This window comes from Nuphar pumila, chromosome 7 (genome assembly GCF_984573655.1).
Source record: "Nuphar pumila chromosome 7, dmNupPumi1.hap1.1, whole genome shotgun sequence".
Taxonomy (NCBI): Eukaryota; Viridiplantae; Streptophyta; class Magnoliopsida; order Nymphaeales; family Nymphaeaceae; genus Nuphar; species Nuphar pumila.
The window spans coordinates 103,825,350-103,835,912 of NC_143255.1; the positions used below are offsets into that span (position 1 = coordinate 103,825,350).

At 38.5% G+C, this 10,563-nt stretch overlaps 2 protein-coding genes across 2 annotated transcripts; one reads left to right on the forward strand and one right to left on the reverse strand.

The window, feature by feature from the left end:
• The first annotated feature begins 203 nt into the window (after nucleotides 1–203).
• LOC149832725 (phytoene synthase 2, chloroplastic-like) lies at nucleotides 204–4,418 on the forward strand. Its single transcript, XM_090014679.1, has 6 exons — nucleotides 204–1,101; nucleotides 1,213–1,263; nucleotides 1,919–2,091; nucleotides 2,597–2,832; nucleotides 3,063–3,255; nucleotides 4,057–4,418. The coding sequence occupies exons 1-6, from the start codon at nucleotides 663–665 to the stop codon at nucleotides 4,237–4,239; spliced, it is 1,275 nt and encodes a 424-aa protein (XP_089870805.1). The 5' UTR covers nucleotides 204–662; the 3' UTR covers nucleotides 4,240–4,418.
• Nucleotides 4,419–4,615: 197 nt separating this feature from the next.
• Nucleotides 4,616–9,658, reverse strand: LOC149832726 (glutathione S-transferase F10-like). The gene is made up of 3 exons (XM_090012562.1): nucleotides 9,512–9,658; nucleotides 6,066–6,114; nucleotides 4,616–5,265 (listed from the first exon to the last, which is right to left on the reverse strand). The coding sequence occupies exons 1-3, from the start codon at nucleotides 9,656–9,658 to the stop codon at nucleotides 4,808–4,810; spliced, it is 654 nt and encodes a 217-aa protein (XP_089868688.1). The 3' UTR covers nucleotides 4,616–4,807.
• Between the last annotated feature and the right edge of the window lie 905 nt (nucleotides 9,659–10,563).

The window sequence follows — 10,563 nt, forward strand, 5'->3', positions numbered from 1 at the left end:
TGGAGGGTCGTGTCAGGTTTTGCCTCCCCTACTACAGAGGACGAGCCCCTGTGGAGCCCAAGGCCACTCCCAGGGAGGCCGTACAAAGACATTGGGGATAAGCATATCATAATTGCAAGATGTGGCAGTCATTGAATGGCTGTTTTTGATACATTTTCATTCATATCATATCCTCTCTCACTCTCCCAGGGTAGAATTTGATTATTGAAAAAGGAGCCCGGTCCAACAACACACTATCAAAAGCACCCTTAATATTTTGACAACACAATTCCATGACTCAAGATTTGTTCATGTGGGGGACACTAGAAGGTGAGAAGTGAGAACACGCGCTACTTTAATTGATGATTGGTCGTTGAAATCTTTTACTAGCTAAAATTCTGGCATGTTCATCCCTCTCAAAAGAAATTCTGGCATGTTCTCAATGACCCACATTTTCTTTAGTGGAGAATTACAGGTTTTCCCTTACTAACAGAAACCACAAGAGTTGGGCAGCCTTGTTTTCCTTAGCTTTTGGGCTTCTACAGAATTCTTCATTTAGTCTACTGGTGGGGCACTTTTCTAAAGTGAGAAATTCAGAAAATTTTGCTTGTTATGCAACAAGAATTAGGTGGTTTCTGTAAAGGAGCTCAAGAGTAGAATCTGGGTATCCAGAAATTGCCAGAATGCCTGTTGCTTCACTCTGGGTAGCTTCACCCACCGAGATTTCCAGCATCCTCAGGTTATCCGAGAGCAGGAGGCAGGAAAATTTCAAGTTCCTTCATGGGTACTTGAGTTCGAATTTCATTGGAGGGTTCAACCAAAGGAAGCCTAATTTGAAGTTTTTCTCTGAATCCCCTTCTCTCAAATCTGGAAAACATGACAACTTCCATGTCTCGTCGAGTTTGGTTGTGAATCCATCAGGTGAGACAGTGATTTCTTCTGAGCAGAGGGTCTATGCTGTGGTTCTTAGGCAGGCTAGCTTAGTGAAAGAGCAGGTGAGACCCAAAAGGTCGAACAATTTGAGACAAGAAAGACTAGTTAATGGAAACTTGAATTTGTTGGATGAAGCCTATGAGCGTTGCGGAGAAATCTGTGCAGAGTATGCGAAGACATTTTACCTAGGTTATTTTTTTAATCAATTTCTCTTAATTATTGTTTGAAATTCCAACAATTTTAACTAGCATAGTCATGATTTTTTTGGTCACAAGTTTGTGTTTGCATTTTGAATTTCAGGAACATTGCTCATGACACCAGAGAGAAGAAGGGCTATCTGGGCAATCTATGGTAACTATCCTGGTTCAATTGTTTCATTAAAGCTGTAGAATATGATTATACTGGAAAGATTTTTGTTTTTGTGAATTGGTTTTAACCACTTGATAAAATGATCCGCAAATTTAACCCCTGAAGTTTAGTCTTTCAACATGATGCGCTTTTCGTGAATACCTTAAGATGGCCCCCCAGAGGTTCTATTTTGCAATCTCAACTAGGTACTAGTTGTTAAAAGTGGAAGTTTCTAGTCATTTTGACTTCACAATTGAGGACCATGTTCATCAAAAAAGTAAAGGTATACAGGGCAGAATGGTTTGCATAGTTCTTATATTAACATTTGAAAAATGCAAATTAAGCACATGCTGAGCTTGTAAAATTCAGTGTCCACAATTGATGCCTCAAGCTCATTAGAGAAGAACCTCATTGAGGGAGGGACCGGGAGGCAACCAAGTTAATTTTTCTTTCAAGTTTAAACTTGGGCAAATGTGGATTTAAGTTTTGAAACTCATTGCCCTCCTTTGATGTTTTATATATTTAAAAGCCGCTTTTAGGATACTTGAAGATGTCTTAGGTTCACTTGGATAAATATAGAATCAGATCCTTGAATAGCTAAATCATACTCAAATCACCAATACACATAAAAATTCTCACCATCAGCAACCTTCTGCAGTATGGTGCAGGAGGACAGATGAGCTTGTAGATGGGCCAAATGCTGCACATGTAACACCAAAAGCCTTAGACAGATGGGAGGGAAGGCTTGCTGACCTCTTTGAAGGACGTCCATATGATATGCTTGATGCAGCTTTAGCTGATACAGTTTCTAAATTTCCTGTTGACATTCAGGTAAAGATTGCTTCTTTAAGCCCTGTTTGCAAAAAATAAGGATTCTGATTTCACAATTATGTGGCTAGATTTCCCGTTTTGCTCATAGGTGTGGTTGAAAACTTCACAGTTTAATCCCATCACCTTCCTAGTGATGCCCTTCCGTAATCAGTTTAGCAGTCCAAATAGTCAAAGATATATAAACTTTCACTACATGTTCTGATTTTCAGTGGAAAATACTGAAGCTTTGGTAGTTTTATGGTTTTCCATGATGGAGAATTACAGTCCCAGCAATTTACATTTCAAAATATATTGTCATATCTAATGCACTCCTAGTGTTAGTAGATGACTGAGTGCACGCTTCCTGAACTTTCTGCTCTGCTTGAGAAAGATATAATTGTGGCAAATCTGCAGAAATTATTGACAATTAGTGAAAATTTCCCTGTCAAACATTAAAAAGTGTACCAGTTTCCATGACTTGATCTTGGTGCATTTGCTTAACTGTTCTACTCTTCTTGTGTTTTAGCCATTCAAAGACATGATTGAAGGCATGAGGATGGACCTTAGGAAGTCAAGATACATGAACTTTGATGAACTCTATCTCTACTGTTACTATGTTGCTGGAACTGTTGGCTTGATGAGCGTTCCAGTGATGGGCATTGCTACTGGCTCGCAAATGCCTACAGAGAATGTATATAATTCTGCGTTAGCACTCGGGATTGCAAATCAACTAACCAATATTCTTAGAGATGTTGGAGAAGAGTAAGTAGAGAATATTAGACATATCTGTTTTGTTGTCATGCAATATGATTTTGGAAGATTTCATCGACTGACTCGGGACATGATTGATTCAGGAGTTAGCTCAGTGCCATTCATCTCCTGAGTTGAATCAAGTCTTCTTATTCTGCTATAATCATTTTGATCTTACTCTTTTTCCTGTGTGAGCACTCTGCAATCAATCGAGTGTAAATTTCTCTTCTATTGCCTTTTAGTGCGAGGCGTGGAAGGGTTTATCTTCCTCAGGATGAACTAGCACAGGCAGGGCTATCAGATGAAGATATATTTGCAGGCAGAGTGACTGATAAGTGGAGGAGTTTCATGAAACGCCAGATTGAGAGAGCTAGGAGGTTCTTTAGTGAAGCTGAGAGAGGAGTTTCAGAGCTCAGCCCAGCCAGCAGATGGCCGGTAAGATAAGGGTCTTAGACTCTTTGATTCATACAAAGAAATAAGAAACACTCAGTTCATGTGAAAGATGACCAACTTCATAAGAACACAAGCTTTGTAGTTGAAACATTACTACCATTCTAAGGATATGGTAGGATTGCATTTCACCAAGCATATTGTTTGATTGCTATTACCATTTCTGAAAAATATGATGTTATGGGATCTGAGTCACTATCGCTTTTCGTCATCATTCTTCCCATCTCACATAACCACACAGGAATTACTGAATATCCTTCTGTCGAAAATGTTATCCATGATCACAACTTAAGTTCTTATATAATAGTCATTGCATGATTCTATGAACCAAACACCATGCAATTATTTATCAAGTGATGTTCTTATTTGTTTTTAACATAAGATGGTTGGAATCCTTTTGTATTTCTTGATCAGCTATGAATCTACTGTTTTATCCAATACATTACATACTCTAGGATGTATGCTAGTGCCTCTAATGCATTATCATACTTTGGTCATGCAGAATATCATCATATTTTTTACTAGTTCCTGTAATACAGTAAGTTGAACAGTATTGTACCAAAATTAACTATATAATAGCACTCCAACAATGAATTCAATGATCATAAAAGACATGCCTAATTGGGCCTATTGAACTAAATCCTGTGAAAGCTGTAAGGTCCTTAGTAATCATGCCACCTAATAAAACCTTGTAGACTTATCCCACTTTCATGATTAGAAAGTGAGAACTATCAATATTACCTCTGCTTGTTTTAACTCTGAAATTTTTGTTGTGTTGGATTGCAGGTATGGGCTGCTTTGCTTTTGTATAGGCAGATACTTGATGCAATTCAAGCTAATGACTATGACAACTTCACAAAGAGAGCATATGTGAAGAAATCAAGAAAATTCTTATCTTTACCCATTGCTTATGCTAGGGCGATGGGTGGCCCTTCAAGGCGTCCAACTCTAGGAAAAGCCTTACACTAGAAAAAGTGAACGGCATCTTAGTTTGAAGCAGTTGCTTATTTATGGCTGTGATATGAAGAGAAAGGTACATGTATAAAAGTTATTATCCCTGCAATCCTTGTAAGTCAAGAAATTGAAAAATCAATTTTGATTATATGTACAGAAACTATATTGGGCGATTAATGGCTTTTTAAAAAACATAATTTTTCTTTTTCATGTTTTCTCCATGATTCAAGGAAACATTGTGTAAGTGATTGTACACCTGTCACAGGGAAACAGCACTTAGGGGGTGAATCGCCTGTCGATATGGCATGGCACGGATTCGGACACGGCACGGTGTGATCCGTGTAGGACACGGTGTCAACAAAGTCTTCAAAGCATCAAATATCACTTTATATCAATCACATATTTATTTATCTGATAGACAATCAAAATACTACAAAGAAACCCGTAGGAACTGCTGCTTTTCTCTTGTTGGCAAAATGTGGTGGGGACAAAGCCAGGATTAAAAATGAGACAATGGGCTTTAGAATTATTTAGTGGCCCACACATAGTAGCCGATTGAACAACATCATGAGACCATTGCCCCTCACTCAGGTGGCTTAGGCACAAGTTGGAGTACTTTCTTCCACGCTGGTTTGCTTGAGATGTCGTTCCACCACGCCTTGACATGCTCCCTTTCTCTCACTAAGTGGCCCATTCGAAGGGTGGTGACCAAGTGCTGGGTGCCAGGGAGGTGGCTGAGATCTGCAAGGCTGAAGAAGTCCCCAGCAAGGTACTTGTTCTTGGCTAGGTGCTGCTCATACACGTCGAGCACTTGACCGAGCTGGGCCTCGTTTGACTTGACCACCGAAGGGTCAGTGGGGATGCCCATGGATGGGAAAACAAGTAGTTGCAGAACAATGGCAAAGAGTGGCTCATTGTAATTGTGGGATTCTACTTCTAGCCATTGGTCCACTAGTGCTTGCTCCTCTAGTGTGCTCCCTAGTAGGTCCGTTCCTTGGTTAGCATATTTGGTTGCATAGTACCTTATGATTGCCCTGGATTCTGTGAAATAAATAGGGTCAATAAATAGAGTCCTCATACCCATAAAAAATACCATACCCTTCAGAAATATTTATTGGTGATATATGTTATTGCGGCAGATCAGACCTGGTGGGATGGGTTGTAGGTCTGGTTTTGGGTTCAACGTGCAAACCAGGACCCTGTCAAACCCATGATCAGATACTTCTGACCCAATCAAGTAGAGATTGGTTAGGCCAATAGGCTGATAAACGAGCAGAACCAACTGAATAGGGCTCTGTGGAAAAACTTTTTTCAGACTGTCCAAAGGAAAAATCCCCCCCTTCCCCATGGCCTACGCTTGGTATAACCCTTGAGGTCCCCCTTGCCCACTGGGGAGTACACCCAGTTTTGATTTTGTTGCAAGGGACCCCACCCATGGGTTTCGTACTCGTGACAACCCTTCAAATTGGTTTGACATTCACAAGTTGCCCCTACCACATCAGCGGAGCCCTTGTGGGCTCTGTGGAAAAACATACTCTTTGTTTTGCATTGTTTTGCAGTGCAAAAATTGGGGTTTGAACACTGAACTTCATGCTTTCATGCCACGAATCCTAAGCAACTGTCCCTTTTTTTTTGAATTCATATATCAAATTTTATTTATATAGCACAAACAGAGCCGAATCAAACACATGTTCAGGCTCGACTAATTCATGGTAAACGAGATGCTTGTGGCTTGGCTTTCTGAATCCACTTGACAAACACAAACAAGCTTCATATCAAACTCAATGTGATTAAAACTGATCAGTTGGTAAACAAAGACAGTATAAGGTTAAGGGTTCTACCAAAAAGCCTGAAGTTTCCTTCCTCCACCACAGGAACTTGTCCAAAAGGCTGCAAAATAAAAAAAGAAAATGTTATTTTGCAATGCAGCAAAGCTTTTCATTGTAGGATGAGTTTGAGCAATGTATGAAATGTGGCTATCATTGGCAACTTGGAGCTGTTGAGGCAACACCAAGGTACCCCACGATCTGCAAAATTAGCTATGTTACATGGACACGCCTAAAAGGACACGTGACATTTTTTAATTTATAACCCGAAGAAACCGCCATAAAATGCTTGTAAAATGATCATTTTGTCTCCACTCATTGACATTCATTTTAGTTCACCAGAGTAGAATAGTCATTTTCACATAGCCTTTATACCAGTCCATGATTGCTGTCTAACTATTTGCACTATAACGTTGGACAAGGCAGGGAAGGTTCTGCAAAGTGGCAAAAGGAATGGACATTTTTTTATAAATCTCCAATAAAAAAGAACTAATTTGCAGAAAAAACAAAATTTTTATTCAAATTTGAATGTTTAATCAGAGTTTTGCTAATTGTGGGTCCGGCACACAAGGAGTAGACATAGCATGGTACACGTTGTGTCACACTTTCTCATGGATGGAAAGCAAGATTATTTCACGTTTGCAATGCTCTATGATTCTTGGATCCTATGATTATAAATCACAATGGCCATACTTTCTCACTACTCTTAATGCTAGTGAAACATAATACAATTCAGTTGTAATTGTGGTTGTCAGTACGTTGTGATTATTTTTGCCTTGAATCTTGTGAAAGTTATAGTTACAATTGTTTTTCTTCTGTCGTAACTTTTATTTTTCTTATCGACATGCATTGATTGATAACTTGGACATTTCTTTTTAGAATTGGTCCAATGACCCAAACCTGAACTGTTTATATATATATATATATATATATATATATATATATATATATATATATATATATATATATATATATATATATAGGATGCACATGAGACTTAGGTCTTAAAAGCTAGATCGCAAAGGAGAAATACTTACAGAGACAATCTTCTTTTGGAGACAAATTTACCATGGAAGACCAAGTAAATGTGATAAAGCGATTGGCATAAAATAGGAAACTGTTCACCGTGATGAGGAACCATATGAGGTTCAAAATCATAGTCGCCAATCTTGGCGATTTTTTTAATTTTGTGGGAAAAAGGTGAAATTTTTAAATCCCACAATTTTCTCGTTTTAAACACAAAATTTAAAAAAAAAAACTGGTTATATTGAAGTTCTCGTGTTTCTTTTGATAAAAACGTGTAAACAAAACTTTAAAACTTTAAAGCTTGATTTTTTTTTCAGGCCTTTACTTGGTATGTTTGGTTGCATTCAAATGTGATTTGGAATCTCACACAAATGAGAGAATGAATCTCATTTGCATAGCAAACCAAACATGTGATTTGAAATCGCATGAAAACGAGAGAATGAATTTCATTTGCACAGCTAACCAAACAAGTGATTTGGAATCACATGCAAACGAGAAATGGAATGTGATTTGAAAACACATTTGAAGTGAATTTCTTGTGATTACAAATCACATGGTAGAATATGTGATTTAAAATCATATTTCAAATCACATTTTGATTCCCTCTCATGTGATTTGGAATCACATGAGATGCAACCAAACATTAGTGGGAAAATATGAAGATGGATTAGGGGTTTCTATAGGTGCGGAGGAGGGCTCTGATGGATATGGGATTATTCATGAACCCTTATTCATTTAAAAGGGGGAAAAGGTAATAATATTTATGGGAATGAGAGTCATCCCATTTATGCTATTTATGGGAGTCATTGGGTTTATTCATAAACCCTTATGCGTTTGAAACGGGGAAATATAACATTTTATGGGAATGGGATTCATGGTATTTAACTAACATTAAAGAGAGGAAACTCTTCTTATAAGCAGCCTTCTTAAATTACAGTTAGAGGGCTTGACCCCTAAGATTTGCTATCTGGTGGTTTTGCCTATTGTATCCCCAAATTGTATGAGCCCAACAATCCACATGGAATCAATAGGTGAATCCAACAAAAAAAAGAAGGAAAAAAAATCAACTTTTGAAAAATAGATATTTCTTTGATGGTGTTCAATTTATTATTTCATTAAAATCATGTGTTTTCCATTTGTCTTATTTTTATACTTTTACATATTTTTTCAAGTTTGCTGAGATTTTTCTGAGCTTTTTCCGAGAAAAACAATTTTCTTCAAATTGTCCCAAGGTTTTTTCTTGCTAATAAATTCTGGAGAACTATATATGTGGCTATGGTTCAAATGTGGAGAGAGAGAGAGAGATGGCATTCCACTAACTTTACAGGTAAGTTTGGTTTGATAACGTGAGATTCATTTCCTAATACACCTTAGAAAGCTAATATTATTTGATCAATGACCAAAAACACTCTAATATAAAAAAAAATTTGGCACATAATCCAAAAAGCAATCTTTATAAAAATTGAATTGGCACATAACTTAAAAGTGAAATGAGAGGTTTCATGAGATTTTGAAAGTGAATCTCTTTTAAACATAAACAATATTTTCACTTTTCAAAACCACAACCAAACTTACCCTAAGTCTCACTATTGTCTTGTGATCAAGCTAAGTCTCACTAGAATAATTTGTCTTGTGATCAAGCTAAACCAGCCAACTCATTCCATGTCCTACTGCCGAGTCTCAAAGCCTACTAATTAGTACTTGCGGGTTTACCAGCCTTTAGCAATGTCACAAATCTTGAGAGATCTTATCAATAAGGGAGAATCTTACAATATCAAAGAAAAGTTTGCTTTTCTTAGGAAAATCTTAGAGAAAGGATCAGGTCAGAAGCAGCTCTAACCGTACACCATCTTAGCTGCTTTGGATGTCATTGATCCATGTGATGATGAACGGAAATCAGAACACCATAAATAAATAAGTAGGTTGCTCCTTAGATGGGTCCCACAAGTTTTTTAGATGGACATCTACAGTGAAACGAATGAACGGTTAAAAGACAAAGCAAATGTGAGGGTGTTCTCCAGCAGATCCAAAATCTTAAAATAAAGAATATACATAAAATACAAAGAAAACATAAAATTATACCCAAAAACTCCAGAAAATGTTAATATCGTGTTAGCGGTTAATATTGCAATAATATCATTCATTGATGTTTATAATAGATGATACTTGGAAAATATCAAGTTTTCTTCACATTTTATCAGATTTTGAAAATACCACGATAAATTGTTATTTTTAAATTATCGACCATATTATGACTATGCCCTCAAAGTTCCGGCTAATTAAGCTAGTGAGAGAAACTTGGACCCTTTTCAACATTGAATTTGCCACCTAGTAAGAAACCGACTCAAGAATCGACTTGGCTCGATGTTTTGGCTCATCGTCCTTTATGCAAATGTAAACAATACTATAAACTATAAAGAGTAAAAAAATGCCACCTGAAGTGCTAAAAATTCCGGGTTTTTCTGCTCCCCCGAGTCCAGATCCACGTTGACGATCTCGAACTCGATGCCTTTCTCGATGAGACAAGCGATGACCCTCTGTGGGCAGGCAGCCCGGGCTGGCCCGTAGACCTTCACCACCATCTCCACTCTAGTAAGAAACCGGCCGAACCTTACACATTAACTTAAATTCCGGTGACCGGCGTCAGCATCCCATGCTTTATATAACCATTTTTTGAGCCCAAGACAGCCGGGGGTTGCCACGTGCTTTTAGCAAACCGGTAGGTGGGAAGCAATGTGGGCCCCCATCCCACCCTCCAGGTAAAACTCTCTCTCTCTCTCTCTCTGGGCCACATGGAATTTACTCAGCCTTCAATTGGTTGACTGAATGCCAATGTGATAATCGTTTATGGATCCAGGATAAGTTCATCTATATAATCCATAGGACATACAGTACCAGAGTATCACTTTTTTAGCCAAGCTAAATACTCCCATTACGGACAGCATATTGGCAGGCCTCTAATTGGTAAAACCCTTGAGGGAATTTCCCTTCCTGTGGGTTTCGAACCATGGTCATCTCATGTCAAGCCACAAAACAAGGGCTCCTCTAGCCAAGAAGGCAGAGTTCTTTTGTTCCAGAGTAATGGTAAATGAAGCAACAAAATAGCAAAGGCTAATTCTCAAACTCCCACTGAAGTTTCTAAGGTAAAAACCCAAGTTTCTGAGTATCATTGTCCTTTGCTGAGATTGGGACCGACGTATGCGTTCCATGGGCCGGATAGCGTGGACCAACTTTAATGAGCCTTCATCGGGATAAGTATGGTAGTGAAAGATCACGTACCCAAATCAATGCTCCACACAGGTAGCCCGGGTGGCAGCAGGTCTGGGGAGAAGGTGCTGACCCTTTCGTCTCATGTTGTTCGACTCTCTCCGGGAGTAAGGGTGCCTTTATTTAGTAGGCACTGTAAGGGCTTGGGTGCCGGTGAACCCACCCATGCTTTACTTAGCAAGGCGGCAAGTCGATTAAGTGGCCGGTTGTCAACAAGAGT